This window comes from Cucurbita pepo, chromosome 11 (genome assembly GCF_057944985.1).
Source record: "Cucurbita pepo subsp. pepo isolate OVF chromosome 11, ASM5794498v1, whole genome shotgun sequence".
NCBI lineage: Eukaryota > Viridiplantae > Streptophyta > Magnoliopsida > Cucurbitales > Cucurbitaceae > Cucurbita > Cucurbita pepo.
In genome coordinates this window covers 14,237,948-14,256,558 of record NC_141808.1, presented here as the reverse complement: position 1 = coordinate 14,256,558, position 18,611 = coordinate 14,237,948, and the positions used below count along the sequence as shown (strand labels likewise).

The 18,611-nt window shown below is 36.8% G+C and overlaps 1 protein-coding gene and 1 long non-coding RNA gene across 3 annotated transcripts; one reads left to right on the top strand and one right to left on the bottom strand.

The window, feature by feature from the left end:
- Window positions 1-7,281: 7,281 nt before the first annotated feature.
- Window positions 7,282-14,117, bottom strand: LOC111805289 (increased DNA methylation 3). Of its 2 annotated transcripts, none has more exons than XM_023690282.2 (5): window positions 14,030-14,117; window positions 13,707-13,802; window positions 10,934-10,984; window positions 7,903-8,121; window positions 7,282-7,772 (listed from the first exon to the last, which is right to left on the bottom strand). In XM_023690282.2, the coding sequence occupies exons 4-5, from the start codon at window positions 8,069-8,071 to the stop codon at window positions 7,501-7,503; spliced, it is 441 nt and encodes a 146-aa protein (XP_023546050.1). In that variant the 5' UTR covers window positions 8,072-8,121; window positions 10,934-10,984; window positions 13,707-13,802; window positions 14,030-14,117; the 3' UTR covers window positions 7,282-7,500. The 2 variants fall into 2 exon arrangements, with proteins under 2 accessions (XP_023546050.1, XP_023546049.1); XM_023690281.2 differs by having other exon boundaries at window positions 13,892-14,032.
- Window positions 14,118-15,133: 1,016 nt separating this feature from the next.
- On the top strand, window positions 15,134-16,843 carry LOC147790396 (uncharacterized). Its single transcript, XR_015422898.1, has 4 exons — window positions 15,134-15,524; window positions 15,729-15,884; window positions 15,961-16,033; window positions 16,729-16,843. It is a non-coding gene; the product is annotated as an uncharacterized LOC147790396 (long non-coding RNA).
- The last annotated feature ends 1,768 nt before the right edge of the window (window positions 16,844-18,611 follow it).

Here is an 18,611-nt window from a genome sequence, read left to right as displayed (position 1 = left end):
GTCGTTTGTAAATAAGTTAATGATTTGAAAAAACAGATATGTGAATTTGATGATGTGGTATACTAATTGTGAGATCCCACGTTGCATTTTTTATAAGGGTGTGGAAACATCTTCCTAATAGATATGTTTTAAAATCGTGTGGCTGATGGTGATATGTAACGGTCTAAAGTGGATAATATTTGCTAGTTATGGAGCTTGGGTTATTACAAATGGTATCAAAGCTAGACAGTGAGTGGTGTGCCTGTTGGGCCTCAAGGGGAGTGGATTGTGAGATCTCACATTGGTTGTAGAGGGAAACGAAGTATTCCTTATAAGAGTATGGAAATCTGTCTTTAGTAGATGCGTTTTTAAACCGTGAGGTTGATGGCGATACATAATAGGCTAAAGTGGACAATATTTGCTAGTTGTGGGATTTGGGTTGTTACAAATGGTATCAAAGTCAGACACCGAGTGGTGTACCAGCGAGGACGCTAGGCCCAAAGGGGGTGGATTGTGAGATTCCACATCGGTCGGAGAGGAGAATGAGGTTGACGGTGATACGTAATGGGTCAAAGTGGACAATATCTGCTAGCAGTGGGCTTGAGCTATTACAAATGGTATCAAAGCCAGACACCGAGTGGTGTGCCAGCGAGGACGCTGGCTCAAAGGCAGTAGATTGTGAGATCCCACGTCAATTGGAGAGGAAAATAAAACATTTTTTATAAGGGTGTGGAAACCTCCCCCTAACACATGTATTTTAAAACTGTGAGGCTGAAGGCAATATGTAATGGGCTAAAACGGACAATATCTGCTAACCGTGCGTTTCAAATGTTACACTAATTCATGTTTCGATCCAGATTACCCTACTAAACCTAGAATTGAATCTATGGTACGTAAATCATCACTACTCCAGTACGTAAATCTATGGTCATACTAACAAAAAGTAATTTAAATACGTGCAATAGAGAAATCTTTAGTTATACTATGCATCGAGTAATCTTAAGTTATAAACAAATCAAATCTGGTTATACCATTTATCGAACAATCTCAAGACGTGTAATAGAGCCATCTTTATCATCTATAATGTCTCAAATCTAGGATTTGGACCAAGATTTGAAATCCAGATTTAACACCAAATAGCTTCGGTATTTCTCTACATCCCTTGGGACCTAGGCACGCTATCATGGGCACAACACTGAATAGTTTTCAAACAACTTAATTTTGTATCTATGGTGTCGTGTCCAGGTAGTAAGGAATGCAAAAAAAATATTAGAGTCATTAGGTACGATATAAGTATTCATATGTCCGTTTAGCATGAAATTACTATCAGTCCCATCCGTTTTTGCATATTACCTATCATACCTTCATAAAGCTAGACAATAAAGTCTTGGGTAAAGAGTATAACTTTTCTTGTCCTATATAAGCTATGCCCGTAAATAAAGTTAAATTTCGTTAGGATAGGAATTCGACAATAGATTCCATAGTACACACGGAGCTTATCGTCTCAACGAGCGAAGTATGGCATACCCCATAAAAAAAATTAACCTCTAAGTTGACTTCGTTAGAAAATGAATAAAAATTACGTTGGACCTATAAAAATATTCTCAGTTAAAAAATAAAATCTCATATTAATAGCAATCATCCAAAAGGGTTTTTATATCTTTCAATTTCATGTGCAAATGTCGGTTTGTTCGGGAGAAAGAAGCTCGAGTCATAAATTTTAGTTCATATAGTTCAAAATTTTCATTTTAGTCTTTAACACTTTCAATTATGATTCGTTTTGATATTTATACGTTTCAAACGTCTATTTTCATCTGATTTTCAAAAACTAACCACATGGGTTTTTAAGAACGAAACAAAAGATTAAAATGGTCACTTTTTAACAGTATACGGATTTAACTCGTCCATAAATTTCTCTTTTCCAAATGTAGTGGGTGCATCAAACATCACGTGGGGGCGAACTCTTAACTAATACTAAAATTCATTAACTCTTTCTTTCATTTCACACGAACGACCAAAATTCAAATCAGAAGATATTTCCAAGAGCTAAAAAGCGAAGGAGAAGAAAGAAGAACAAAACGGAAAACGGCAACGGTGACCGACATAGCTAGAATCGTGATCGACACGAGCGACATGAACGGTAGGTAGTAGTAAAGAAGAAGAAGAGCTGTGGGGCTTTGGTCTGAGCTTAAAATAAATTGAAAAGTTTGAATTAGGAGACCATATAATTGATTAGAAAGCGAAGGCTATGACCGACCTCAATTAGGCTATGAAAAATAATAGAGAAAACGTGGTCAGATTGACTGTGATAAGTGGAAAAGCCTTGGATTCTTGTGTTCAGGAGCATCATATGATCATAATAAGAACCAAGAAGGCCCATTATGTGTAGGGCACCATAGACCATGGACTGCCTACCAATCTACTCTTTTCTTTCTTGCCTCCTCCTCCTCCTCATTCACTATTACAATTCTCATCTGAGTTCTTATTAGGTTATGGGCACTTTCGATTATCGCTTTTTTTTCGACTCGATAAGGTTCGTATTCAATGAAGAACGGGAAAATTTGATTTACGTTCTTAAGCTTTATAGGTCGAGTTGTGAGCTAATACAGTTGTTTTATTTAGAAGTTGGTACTTAGAGTCTGAGTAAAACCCTAATCTAATGTGTTAGATCTCACATCGATTGGAGAGAGAAACGAATGTCAGTGAGGACGCTGAGTCCTGGGAGTGGATTGTGAGATCTACGTCGGTTGGAGAGAGGGACGAAACATTCTTTATAACTGTGTGGAAATCTCCCCTGGAAGGGAAAATTCAAGGTGGACAATATTTACTAGCGGTGGGCTTGGGCCGTTACATAATAAGTATTTGTTAAAATCATTTTAGACCCAACCCAGTTGTTCGAGTTGTAATTTCTTTCCACCCGAGCAATGAACTCAGCTAAAAAATATTTGGATTATTATTTGAATTGTTTGGGTCATTTATTTTTAATAAAAGTAAAATGTTAATACTTAAATTACAGATTTTTATTTATTTTTAAACGTTGAATTAAAATTTGCAACTCAATTTCAGTTATATTTTGAATGTTTTTTAAGAGCCAAATTAAGTCTACAAACAAGAACAAAGCCTTCAATGCGATGGAAATCCCACCCCAACAAAAAGAAAAATTAATTGAAAAGTGACGTGGCAATGTTCGATTTTTGAAATTTTTGAATTTTGATGCTCGATTGATTTTTTACCTCTTTTACTCGGAATCACACTATTTGAACGCTTGTAGCACCTCCAACTTCTGTCGAGCTTGTTTTACTTCGTCTCGAAGATATGATGAATGTATCGTTGGATCAAGTGTTGCATTTTTCATTAGTTAGCTTCCAGCCATTTCTAGAACTTATTGAGCGTTTATGTGAGATCCTGCATTGATTAGAGGAGGAAACGAAATATTTCTTACAAGGGTGTGGAAGCTTCTCCCTATTAGATGCGCTTTAGAATCATGAAATTGACGGTGATATGTAACAGGCCAAAGCGGATAATATCTACTAGTGATAGGCTTTGACTGTTACAAATGGTATCAGAGCTAGACATCGAGTGGTGTGTCAATGAGAATGCTGGCCTCCAAGGGAGTGGATTGTAAGATCTCGTATCGATTGGAGAGGTGAACAAAACATTATTTATAAGGGTGTGGAACCCTCTCTTTAGTAGACGCGTTTTAAAATTGTGAGTCACGGCGATATGTAATGGGTCAAAGTGGACAATATCGGTTAGCGGTGAGCTTGGGCGGTTACAACTAGTATTAAAGCCAGACACAAGAACGTTGGGCTCCGAAGGGGGATGGATTGGTGAGCGGAATAAAATATTCCTTATAAGGGTGGGGAAAACTCTATGCTTTAAAACCATGAGATTGACGTAACAGAAGGAGGTATAAACCTTTCTTTAGTAGACGCATTTTAAAACCGTGAGATTGACGGTGATACATAACAGAAGGGTGTGGAAACCTCTCCCTAGTAAACGCGTTTTAAAACTGTGAGGTTGACGACGATATGTAACGAGCCAAAACGAACGAGCTGTTATTGCCGACTAATCACAACTACATGTTCGGGTTTTTTTTTTTTTCTTTATTATTGTGGACCATGATATTTTAAATATTTGTAGTCTTCCTTAAGCGTGGACTAGATATTATGAGATATTATTTATTATATTGTACGAACAAAAGAATTAAAGAGAAGAGAAAAAATTTCAACACTTAGGCATCAAAATAAAAGGAAATGCTCACAAAAACATAAAATTCTTAGCTTTCCAGATAGGCACCGCAATATTAGATATTTAATGTCACACTTCAATTAAATCAATTAATCGAGACCGAGACGTAAATAATAATATGATTTTTTACGGTTTGTATGAATAGTTTTCTGTTACAGCCCAATGCCATTGCTAGCAGATATTATTCGTTTTGGTCCGTTGCGTATCGTCGTCAGTCTCACGGTTTTAAAACGTGTCTACTAGAGAGAGGTTTCCACACTCTTATAAGAAATGTTTCGTTTTCCTCTCGAACCAATGTGGGATCTCGTAATCCACTCCCCTTGGAGCCAGCGTACTCGTTGGTACACCGCCCAGTAACCTAACTCTAATACCATTTGTAACAGATCATTATCCGTTTTAGCCTGTTACGTATCGTCGTCAGCTTCACTGTTTTAAAACGCGTCTACTAGGGAGAGGTTTTCACACCCTTATAAAAAAAATGTTTCGTTCCTATCTCCAATTCACTCCCCTTGGAGTCAACGTCCTCGCTGGCACACCGCCCCGTAACCTTACTCTAATACCATTTGTAACAGATCAAGTCCACCGCTAGTAGATATTATTCGTCTTAGTCTGTTACGTATCGTCGTCAGCCTCACGGTTTTAAAACGTGTCTACTAGGGAGAAGTTTCCACACCCTTATAAAAAAAATGTTTCGTTTCCCTCTCCAATCCACTCCCCTTGGAGCCAACGTCCTCGTTGGCACACCGCCCCGTAACCTTACTCTAATACCATTTGTAACATATCAAGTCCACCGTTAGTAGATATTATCCATTTTAGCATGTTATGTATCGTCGTCAGCCTCACAGTTCTAAAACGCGTCTACTAAAAAGATGTTTCCACACCCTTATAAAAAAATGTTCCGTTCCTCTCTCCAACCAATGTGATATTTCACATTTTCACTCTTAAAAACAGTTCGAGACAAGTAGGTAACATGATCATGTTTCAAAAGATGTACGAGAATGCCAAAATCATTAGGTATCGAATTCGAATTTTATCTGAAACTTTGACACGGTGCATTATATCCCGACTCTTCCGTTCTCGATGAAGAACATAGAAGAGAAAAGAAAAAAAAAAAAATTAAGAGAGAGAAACAAATACATAGGGACAAGGAGATCCATTAGGATCCAATGATAGAGGTTTTCAATGATTAGATGGGAAAGGCTAGATCGGCAATAGATTCTTCTCTTATAGCAATAACTTCCCTTTTTTTATTATAGCAATTGAGTCTTAACCTATTTTATTTCAATTTTTATTATTATCGACTCGTACTCATGATTCAGATCAAGATTTGACATCTGTGTGCCTCGGTATTTCCCTGTATATCATGCGACATGATCACTTTATTGACTCTTTAGTTTTAAGAGTGAATAATATCCCCACGACTAACACAGGTTCTTTCAGCATGTTTTGTCCTCACTCACATGATTCTTAAGAACATTCATAGGTGCACCTTGTTGGTATAGATAGTGACTTTCAATTCTTTTTCGTCTTTTCTTAGCCATCTATCATCATGGATTTCACACCGACGTCATTCGTGTAGGAGTGTCTTACATTTACCTAAAAAGTAGCATATGGCTTACGTATTTAAAAATACTCAGTAAGTAACTCCACTGCTACGGTCAAGATATGCAAGCACAAACAACACATAGCCTACATACATGCAGATGAACCCACGCAAGCTCATATACATACCTTCTGGACCTGGTCTTCGACTAGCGTACACTCACTCATATATGTACCCCTAGACCTGGCCTTCGACTAATGTAGGAAAATTTCTCCTAGTATTATGATGGGAATGGAGTGAGACCTTCGACTAGTGAGGTCACCCAATATACCACAAATTCCTAGGCCTTCGACTGCCAATATACCACGAAGGGAATGGAGTACACATAGTATTATGATGTTCAAATATCTCCTAGGAAAATTTCCAAGACGTCACCCGACATCAAACTGTTTCAAATAAAGCATGTTTAACCATAGAATTCTTACAGTTGAGCGAAAAGTACACCTTGTTGGTATAGATAATGATTTTCAATTCTTCAAGTATTTCTCAGCCATCTATCCTCATGTCCACTCTCATTCGAATGTGGTCTCTGTTCATTTATATATACTTTCTTTACTCGGGTGTTATATGTCCACTAGTTTTCGTCCTTGAACTATATCTTACTAGAAGATGTACCATTCTTATATCATTTGTAATTTTTTCTAATATTTCATTTGTAATGAGGGGCAGAGATATCGGTGGGGTTAGAAACAAAAAATATAATCTCCGTCCCTGACTCCGTTTATCTTACGGAAAAAAATCTCTCCCTACTCATTTCTCATTTCGTTCCAGGTGTGTCTCTATAGGATCCCGACTCTATAAATGAACTGGATATTTCTAGCAGTAGCAAGGTTTCTCCGTCCCATCCAAGATTCCAAAACCATCCATCTCCTAGGGACTATAATGGAATGATCAATTTTCAATGTCCCTAAGTTCAAAATTGACACATGATGTGCAACCCTAATGCCTAGTACCATTCTCACTAATATCTTCTTTCATATTCTTTTTTATTTTTTTTCCTAACATTATTTAAACGAGACGGTAGCTTGATAAGTTGAGTTATACTCAAATTGACAATAAAAAATACTTTTATAACTAAGATAACCATATTTTCATTTTTTCAGATGTATTAGTTTACGATTAATGCTTAAAATTTGTAACGCTCCTAATTTTTTTGCCATAAATTAATGATGTCACCACAAACATGTCTTAAATACATATGCAGAAAATTCATTGGATTATAAAATTCCACATCGGTTGGAGACAAAAAGAACAATATCTGCTGGCGGTGAACTTGGGCTATTAGAAACTTAGTCTACCTATAGCCATCTAATACTAACATCAAATAAACCATAATTAATACATTCAACATGTCATGCAATCATTAAAATTATACCATTTAAAATGGTTTATTAGACACAATTGAAAGTAAAATAACAGGATAAAAGCTACTATCAAGTAAAAAAGAGTAGACTTTAAATGGGCAAAACTATGGATTAAATTACATTGCAAGTGATTTAAAAACCCTACTTCATATGATAAGAAATAGTTAACATAGAAAACTCTAAATACACTATTCTTAGTGAAACTTTTTCATCATCATTTTTGTGTATTTGGGTAATTCAAGTGCCTAGTAATGAAGAACAAAAGGAGACAGCAAAACCAGATACCTCTCTCCATCATACTCCTCACAATGGTGGGTAGGAATCGGACACTGTTGGAGGTGCTTTAGACTTCATAACCACCACTTCCAGAATGCCATCAGCCCGGAAACTAGGAGACGACAACCGTGGATCGACTGGTCCAGGCAGCTTAAAAGAAACCGTAAGAGGTCCCGGAGGACACAGTTGCTGGACTTTCATCTCGTACATAGCTGATGATTCTTTTAAGAGGCCTGGACCTGCCATCACTCCTTCAATCTGAACCTTACCATCCCTTTTGATCTCAAATTTTACCTTACCTAGAGATTTGACTAACGAGTTATTGCTCTAAATGGATCGGTCCGGGATTAACATTTCAGAGGTATAATCAGGATGGGATCTATGCAAATGTTAGAATGATAGAAAAATAAGGCAAAACAAGGAGCTTACTTGGATCCTTTCGTACACCAGGCATTGCAACGCGGAAGAGGTATGCACCTTCACTCACGCCAATATCAACAAGACCAATAGGAGGGCCGGAGCTACCTTCATTGGCTGTTCCAGTTAAAATAACTGATGGTTTGAGCCTCGTCTGATCGCCATGGCCTTCCATTTCCATGCTCCACTTATGGCACTTCCTAGACTATTTTCCTGATGTTTTCAACTCACCTGTTAATGAGATGAACAGATCTCAGTGGGGATACAAGAACTTGAAATTTTTTATCCACGATGATCAAGGGAACCTTTTTAAAGATGTGTACAAATTGAAAAATATCGAAGAGTGTAATACAAAAAAGATGTGAACCAATTGCTATAATTGACAGGAAAATAAACGTGTATAAGGTGATGCAGCTACATCAAAACCCTTCCCTATAACTCGCAAACAAAATATTACAAAAGATGTATCGATCCTAAATTCAAAGTTGAACCGTGTAAATACTACTCAGTAGCCTTAATCCCCCTTTATGGCAGTACTAAATACACTTAACAATGGTGTTAGGATCCGATACGTATTCGCTACGAGGGGGTAACGTTACTTCCTTTTATGATTTTTGTCAATTGAAATTCTCAAAGGAACGAGAGATATTATCAGCTCTCTCGAATTGGATGGGGGAGTTTTGTATTGCCAGAGGGCACTGACCTTTCCATATTGTAAGGGAGAAACCTTACATATTGGTTCCAAATCAATTCATCCTAAGAAAATTGAGAAAAATGATTCAAAAGTGATCAGAAGAGCGTATGGTGTGACAGATCGAAAGATAAAGACATTAGATGAGAGTTTACCAACATTGACCAAGACATTAACCTCTTTGGCTTACGAGACAGCATTTGTCAAGGGGTCGAGTTCAAAGCAAAAGTAAGCAGAAGAGTCTGACGAGATATCTAGACAAGTGAAAGAGACTCCAAAGAAAACAGAAAGAATCCAGCTATCAAAGTAAATTCAAGAAGATAGCGATGACGTTGTTTGGAGGTAGTGACCCCGATTCATGGCTCTTTCAAGACAACAAGTACTTCCATTTCGTAAACGAACATATTCTGAAAATTTTAATTGTGGCTATAGTAAGTTCAGAAGGTATGGATAGCATTAAGTTGGTACCAAGGGGAGGAAGAACGAGAACCCTTCTAAGTGTGGAACAATTTGTTAATCAGTCTACTCAATTGTTTTGGCACATCAAAGGAAGGGAATGTGTGTGGGAGGTTCACAACAGTCAGGCAGGGAACGACAGTAGAGTACTGTAATACCTTTGAAACCCTAGTAGCACCGTTGTCTCACCTAACGAACAAAGTACTGAAAATATGTTTCACAATCGGTTGGATCCGGTGCTTAGGACAAAGATCGAGGTTGGAGGCCACTTGGACTAGAATAAATGATGAAGACAGCCCAACTTGTACATGATAGGGAACTCGTTCGTGTTGGGTCGAAGAAAACAGAAAGCCTTAAAAATACGGCCCAAGCAATAAACCTAAGCCAACTTCAACAATGGAAAAAGATGACCTCAAGCTGTTTAAACTTACCCCATGTGGATGATTATGCTGATAAATCTCCCAACTCCAACGAAACCTTGTGACACAATTGCTAAAGACTTTCAGACACAGAGTTCCAAACAAGAAAAGAGAGGCCTTTGCTTCAAGTGTGATGAAAAATTTACCGTAGGGTACTGATGCAAGTAAGGAACTAAGGAGCATGAGAGTACTGGTAGTGAACGAAAACAATACAGAAATGGAAATTACTGATGAGAGATGGAAACGATAGCAAAACCAGTTGCTCTTCCGGTGATGGAAGTAGGGATGTCGTCGAATTATCATTAAATTCACTCATAGGATTTACGACACCGAGAACGATCAAAATTAATGGCAAGCTAGACTAAGGAAAGATGAGAGTGTTGATGGAAAGTGGTGCAACTCACAACTTTATTGCTCAAAAAAGTAGTTGAAGAACTAAAACTATCCATAACAAATACGACACATTATGGAATGATCATGAAAACAGGGGTAGCCATGAAAGGGAAGAGGTCTGTAAAGCAGAAAGTCAACATTGGGGATTGAGAACTTCCTTCCACTTGAATTGGGGAGATTTGAAGTCCTACTCGCAATACAATAGCTCCACACTTCCAGCATGATGAAAAGATATTGGAAATCGTCGATATGACAGTAGGCAAGGGCCAAGCTCAAGTGACCATGAAGGTTGATCCCACTTTAACTAAAGCCAAGGTCACTTTAAAGAAGGTGATGAAATCGTAGGAGGTGATCAGGTACTTTGTCAAGCTCAGACACTAGTCCTACAAACAGAACAATTTCCTACAATCCGAAATCATAGGAAGTGATCAGGTACCTTGACAAACTCAGAACTTTGGAAGAGCCACTCATTCTGAGGCTCAGACACTAGTCCTACAAACAAAACAAATTCCTACAATCCTACAACAAAAGTTGAATGAGTATGAAAGTGTTTTTGGTTGCCTTTAAGAACATAGAGATATTGACCATCGTATTCATTTGGTATAGGGCATACCCCTGGTTAATGTGCGACCATATCGATACCCACACGCCCAGAAAAATGAGATCAAGTTGACATCAAGCATCATACAATTGACCATAAGCCTCTATTCGAGCCTTGTTTAGATGATTAAAAAGAAAGATGATGAGTGGAGATCTGTGTTCACTACAGTGATTTGAACAACATGACAATTTCCAACAAATTTCTCATCCCGACAATCAAGGAACCATTAGATGAGCTACTAAGATCATGAATCTATTCCAAAATTGACCTAAAATCAAGCTACCATCAAATTAGAGATCTGTATTCACTACAGTGATTTGAACAACAGCACAACGAACTCTGTTTTCATGGTAATGTATGCTGGTTGAAAACATAAACGGCAAATCAAAGCTCAACCACAGAATAACTCATACCAGTTGACCAAAACAGGCTATGAACCTGCTGGTGTCAATATGATAATCACAGAAATAGGAATCTACATACCTGATGCATAATCTCAATTCAGAAAGAACGGTCATGTCCATATCCCAATGCCTGTGCGGTGAAATAACAAATCAACAATTAGGGATTTGACTATGATATTGATGTCACCTTCTACACTCTGGGGTCAAATGACTGTGTGGCAGACAACACCACAAAGATATTGAACTCAATGCAAGGAACTTTTCACTTATTCTTCACATACATAATCAATAGGCTGCTAAACGATAGAAAATACCCCTAAACTTGTACTTTGTGCCAAAAATATCTTTAAAATTTCAAATTTTTCAATAATAATACCCTTAAAACTTTCAAAAAAAAAGTTCAAAGATAGTTTTACTGTTAGTTTGGATGGATACCATTAGTAATTTGTTTCAAAAATACTCCTTTTAACTTTCAAAATTTTCAATAATACTTTTAACCTTACAAAAAAAAAAAAAAAAAAAAAAAAAAAAAAAAAAAAAAAAAAAAAAAAAAAAAAAAAAAAAAAACTTTTACCGTTAGTGTATGGACAGAAACAATTAGTACATTTCAAAAATACTTCTGAATTCTCAAAAGTTACATTAGTACCCTTAACCTTTCAAAAAATGGTTAAAAATTCCATTGCTTTTAGCACATGAACAGAAACTGTTCATCTACACTCCCATCACCTCCCCCTTCCATTTCCTTTCTCTCCTCTGTTTCATTTTATGTCCTAACACTTCCTTATTTTTCTTTTTCTTTTTCTATTTTTCCTCTCTTCTTCAATAAGCTCTTACTCTATTCCTTCCATTCTCCAATCTCTAAGTTTACCCCTTTCAATTAAGGTACATAGGTTATGGCAAGAAGAAAGAGAATAATGGAACCACCAAGGGACTTCAGAGCTTAAATGTTTTAACAAGATTGTATGTTAGTAGATAAGTGTGTGTTAATACGTTGTTTGTGTTTATACACATAAAAAGAGATGTGTTCAGAATTTTGGTCAAAATTTTGAGGACAACCCATAGGAGGTTAAAGAAAGAAAATATGTACATTACCAAATTTGTAGTGAAGAAGAAATTATTGATCCTTTTTGGAGTTCAAATTAGTCTATTTGTTGGGATCAATTAAAAAGGTTCCCCATGATTGAAAATGATATTCCCTTCTCGACCTTTTTTTATTCAGTGATTTATCACTAAGCTTTGAAGAGAGATTTTGATATTGTAACTTTGTGAGATGTTGTGGAATTTTATGCTTTAACTGAAATATCTGTAAGGAAAAAGAAAAAGTAGATATCTATATGACTTGTTTTCAAATTGATTCTTTCCCAACTCAAGATAACTTCAAAAAAATTTATCATACGGATGATAAGAGCTTTTTTAAAAAATAAATAAAATAAAATAAAAAGGTTAAAGGGTACTAATGCAACTTTTGAAAGTTCACAATTTCTGTTAATATATTAACAGTAAGGGTATTTTTAACTTTTTTCGAAAATTTAAGGATATTATTGAAACTTTGAAAGTTTAAACGTATTTTTTAAATAAAATACCAACGGTTTATATCCAAACTAATGGTAAGGGTATTATTGAAGCTTTTGAAGGTTAGGGGATATTTTTTAAACAAAGTAACTTAGCCTAATCAACCTAATGGTGTTAATATTCATAAATCTTTAGGAGGTGATTGCAGTTCAAACCTTTCAGTAATAAAGCAACTCAATGACAGATGAAGAGGTGTCTAAACCCCAGATATTGCCATCAAAATTTTACGTTTTCCAACATATGGATCAACAAGATTGAACACAATAGGATAACCAGTAATATCTAGGCGCAAAATCATGCATTTAATAAAAAGAATCAGCAAACAAATCCAAGGCCAATAGCAGAGGGGGACAAGGAAGAAATTATTATCCCACCTGAACTTGTAAAACTAAAAATAAACAAATGGATACTGAATATTAAATATTGTCTAGAAGTTGTCTTCGCCACACTCTTCTCATCTTATGGACAGAATGATCTCAAAGACATATTTGAAAGAAAGTTGGCTAGTTTAATGGAAGAAATTAAGCTCTTAAATAAGGAAGATGTTTCAATTACCATGGATAAATTGTGAACCTAGAGCATAAAAATCAACCTATGGTGGCAAGGCAAAGAAAGTTGGCTAGTCAGGCTTGTATTTCTAAACACCAAAGAATCAAAGTAGGTAATCTTATTGATTTTGGAGAACAGTTCATTAAGTGCACGTTTAAATTTCATCAAATCCTCCAGTCAAGAAACTAATACCTTCATGCATTGAGGTCATTTTTATATGATTGATGACCAGATGTGGGTACTTTGGGCTGGAAAATGCTATTATTTCAGTACTAATAGTCACAATGGTTGTGTTGTATGATTTCAAAACAATTCAGGCTTATGGTATGAGTTTGGGCACTTTTTTATCTAATCAGATTGTTGAGACAGGTGCAAATTGGCCCAACGTTCCATGATATCCAAAAGAAGAACAAAACAATCATATAGATGGACTTAGACATTCTGTGACATGATTTTGGAAGTTTTTTGGTTGAACTTAATGCATTATATAAATTACCTTCAAGCAATTCTAAATACGTCTAAGAAGCACTAATTTCAAAGCCTATTCGAGTATAGGGTTAAATCATTGAGAGTTTCTAAACCAAACACGAGACAAAACTGAAGTTCGTAAATTCACGTAGACGCACTCTAAATCAAAGAGAAAAGCATTAGAATCTACAAATCAACCAACCAAAAGTACGAACATCAACCAGATGGAAAAGTTTGTAAGAAGAGGATGACAATTTCGTTACCTAATGCTTTTCCCCCCATACACAACACCGAACCAGTGAAACAAAACGGGAAAATACAAATTTCGTAATTCCACCAAGTCCAGCGATATGAAGAATCTGCACACAATAAATGAACGTTGGAACCGGAGAAAAATCGAATAACAAGAAATCCAATAAAGAACATCAAACAGAAGGATTGATCATACAAATTATGATGAGCAAAAGTTACAGATCACATTCTCAAGCGACGAGAAAGGAAACCAAGACGGAGAATCACAAAAGGAGGTGTTGAAATGATGGGCAAAAGAGAATTAAAACCGAACGGCAATGACCAGAGACAGTACCTGGAGCTGCAGGCGGGGAGATGAAAAAATTGAAAATAACTTTTTGGAGCCAGTGAGGTTCGAACTCTCAACCTAAGCTAACTCTAACTCTAACACTATGAGCTTGAGATTTTTTTTTTTTTTATTATTATTATTTCTTTAACTTTCATTCAAAAAATAAAAATATATATCAATTATTATTTAACTGTCTTCTTGAGACTATTTGTGTGCGAGGATCTTACATAACTAAATTTATAATTAACTTTAATACCGATAGAAAATTAATGAAAAATTAATTTAATTTTTTAAAATGAAATTATAACTAGGTGTATATTCAATTCGACAATCCGGACCAACTCAACCCGAACTATAAGGGTTGGATTGAGTTGAATTAGCATTTTGAGTAGGGTTAGGTTCATTTTTTCTGAACTCGAACGGAATCGGTTCAATTTCGGGTTCGTGCATAAAACCTTGGGTTGACCTGAGTCAAATAAAAATATGTATAGGATACCCATATTTTGTTTAGTTTGGGCCATATTGCAATTAAAATATTGTATAGTGTTTTTATTTTTTTATATACAACTTCTTTAAACTAATCATTTTAATTGTTTATTTAATTTGATGATCTTATATTTTTCTTGTTTCAACCCATTTTCAAGAAATGTCGGTATTAGCTGTCTTTAGTTTTATGACAATGTTGAACTATGTTAATTGTTTTTTATTGATTTTTTTATGTAAATAATTATATATCCATTTTTGTTTGTTGGTGAACTTTTAATATATTTTATCTAAGACTGTATCCAGATAAATATAAATAGTGGATAAATAAAACTTAAAAAAAAAAAAATTACAACAATGATAAATAATAAAAAAAAAAACAAAAAAAAAAGAGTGGTTCGTGTAAAACTAAGGGTAAAAGTATAAATTTTGAAACTATAGATCAAATAGAATTAAAGTCAAAATTTAGGAGTAAAAGCGTAATATTTGAAATTTGTGGATCAAATGAAAATTATACACAAAACCTATTGTAATAACCCGAAAATAATAAATAAATAAATTAAATAAAAATAAAAATAAATTAATTAATTAAAAAAAAAAAAAAAAAAAAAAAAAAGAAAGAAAGAAAAGAAAAGAAAAGAAAAAGACAGCAGCAGCTTGAAGCTGCTGCCATGGAGAACGGAAGAATGGACAGGTGGATTGAAGGGAAAAGAAAGAAAAGAGAGGAAGATGGAGGTGTGGGATGAAGAAGGGTGGTTTTATTTTGTGTTAGTGTTATGGATGGTGGTGGTGGTTGGCGTTGGCAAGGCCGACGAGGAAGCACCAAATATTATCGAAGAAACAGAGGAAGAGGGAAACAGAAAACAGAGAATGTTATAATCCGTGTTTTCCGGCAAAACCTTAAGGTTCTTTGGCGTTTGTTGTGACAACGTGCAAACCTGAGGATGGGGAGACGATTGTGAAGGCTTTTCAGCCATTGAAGCTCTGAACTAAGCTGATTTAAGCGGTTGTCGCAAAGGTAACGAAAAACCCATATCACCGAACCTTTAAATCGCGATATCTTGGTTCATATTGTATAATGAGTTATGAAATAGGGCTTGTTAGAATCGTAATAAGGAGATCTATAAATTTGTAGAAGGAATCAGGATGAAATTCGAATCGTAGAAGGAGGATATGGCTTCGGATATAGTCGGTATTAACAGAAAAGATGGGAAAATTTCAGAAAACGCAAGGAAGAAGAAGGAGCGCGTGCACTACACGCAGGCGCGTGAGGGGCCGCGACTGGGTGTGCGACTGGGCGTGCTCCTGGCGCGTGGGACAGACACACCGAGGATGTGAGGGCGCGTGAGGGCGCGTGAAGCATCATTTTGGGTTCCCGGTTTGTCCCGTTCGATTTGTTTTGACCTGTTCTACCTAGATTGACCTATACTTACCTTGAAAATTGTGAAATATAGGTCTAATTGGAAGGAATTGTGTTGAAATACCCTATTAAATGTACAATCAAGAGAGAAAGGGATTCGAAACCAGGTAAGTAGCGTATCGACCTTTGAACTAGTTCTTAACTTGTTTTACAACATGTGAGTATGTTGTTTACCTGATTAAGAGCTTAATATGTTATGATGAGCTTTGGTGATATTGAGTGTTTATTGTATATTGTGACTGCTTGCCTGTGATGTAAGCATGATATAAATGATTGTCAGAATGTTCTATGTGTTGAACATGATACATGTATGAAAAACATGCAGTAACTGTGAGTATGTTATGCATGTTAATAGAAAGGTTATGACTCTAAGATATGCTTATTGGTTGTTGAGCTATGGCTTATTTATATGAGTATGATAGTCTACTAATTCCCGCGGAGTTCCTGGCCAACGCGCTGTGTGCTAAGTCAGGGAGCATGAGTACTCCTGACCGTTGGTATATGAGATAAACAGGCCGCCAGAGCAATTAGTAGCCGGGCCGTATTTGACCGAGAGCGAGTCTTACATACGAGTCCGAAAATTCTAGATAAGCATATCGAGAGAGAGTCAGTAACCTAGCTGGAGGTAGCTGAGATACCTCATTAACGAACAGATGACCCTAGTAAGAGAAACTAGGAGTCAATGACGAATAAAATTTAAAAACACCTGGAAAGATTAGTTATGAATTCATGAAAGATAAAGTTGGCTACTTACTGGGTAATTTAATTACTCATCAAAATTATTTTTAACTTTTCTTTCCAGATTTAGTTGATGCAGGCCAACCGAGGACGAGGGCGAGACCAGCGGGCTAGGAACTATTTGGGAATCCATGTCTGTGTCTGTTTTGTGTACTTATGCTTTTCTGTCAAGAATCTACTTCGGTTGTTTTAAGTTTAAATAGCACTCGTTTTAAATGTTTTACTTGATGTTTTTGGAAACATTTTTTTTTGAAATTTATCATTGGTTGTCGGAGTTTATTATCGAGGTCAGTAGTAACTCCTGTGAATCGCGTTGACGATGAGCGGGTGTTACAAGTTGGTATCAGAGCCTAGGTTATAGGTTCTGTAGACAGTCTAGAATAGATAGTATGGATTCCTTTAGTCCAGCTCAGCGGTATCTCACCTCGGTCAGGTAAGTGATGCATGACTAAATTGTATGAAAGAATAGTATGAAAGTTTAAAAGAATTGATTATGAATACTTAATTATGTGTGTACCAGATATGGTAGTGTTAAAATGTTTAGACCCTAGAATGTCCAATGTGGACCTGGGGATTGAGGGGCAGCCTGTAGAAGGAACTGCTCCAGCAGTGGCGGTTCCGGAGCCTGCTTCTCAGTCGGCATCTAGAGATCAGCCGACTGTTGTTATTACTCTGGAGGCCTTGCAATCGCTGATTCAAAGTTAAGTGAATCAAGCGATGCAGAGCCGAGTGGATTAGGCGGTACTGATAGCTTTTGCTGGTTTTGGAAGGTGGGTGGCTCCGACAACACCTGTACCTAGCCATGTGACTCTAGTGTCTGAAGCACAAGAAGGTGTTCAGGCAGCGATACCTCCAATAATTTCGAAGGAGCTACCTAGTACAGCGGTAGTGACAGAGGCACCACCGCGGGTAGTAACCTATGGGCGATGATGTATGATGAAGGAAAGTGAATACATATGAGATTTTATGAAACTTATCCCTCCAACTCTTGGAGGAAGGGGACTGATCGGTAAGCGGCTGAATGTTGGCTGGAATGTACTGAAACAAAATTATATCCTTCAACTGCCCAGAGAGTCATAAGATGCTGTGCGCCATGTATATGTTGGAGGGACCAGCCCATTTTTGGTGAAACCAAAGAAGCCAAAGATGGAGGCCAGTGGAGTCCCAATTTCATGGGCGGCATTTAAACATGAATTTTGTGAGAAATACTATCCTGCTCTAGTAAAATTATGAAACCGAAAGGTCTTTATGCAGCTGGAGCAGGGTAATATGTCAATAGAGGAGTATGAAGTGGAGTTCACACGATTATTCAGGTTTGTTCCTCATATGGATGCTACTGAGAAAGAAAAGACAGATCTCTTTATCCTTGGTTTGAGGACAGAGATGGAAGGATTAGTGTCTGCCCATGCTTTTTAACATTTGTTATTGCTTATAATGCTACTGTGGAATTAAATGTTGCCACCCTGGAGAGTAATTTGGGTTCCAATGGTAAGGAACGACCAAGTAGTAAGCAAAAATTCACTTAGATATTCTCAAGTTTGCAACAGCAGGCAGTACTACGACAAGTAGATCATCGGTCTTCTTTAGGTGATAGGAAGGCAGTATGTGGAAAATGTGGGTTGATGCATGAGGGACCCTGTACTGCCGTAAACAAGACATGTTATAATTGTGGTAAGAGCGACCATCTTGCCAGAGTGTGTCGTAATGCAAAGAATCCTAGTGTGGTATGTGCGAGAGGCCGCTCTAGGAGGAGAAGGAGGTCAGTCGAGTGCTGGAGGATAGCCTCAGTCTCGAGGTAAAGCCTTTGCCACGACGAGCAAGGCAGCGGAGAATGCCAGCTCGGTGGCGATAGGTATTTTACCTATTTATAGCTACTTTTCTTATTCTATATTTGATTCGGGCTCAACGCATTCCTTTTATATTGTTATCGTTGTTCGTTAAGCCCGA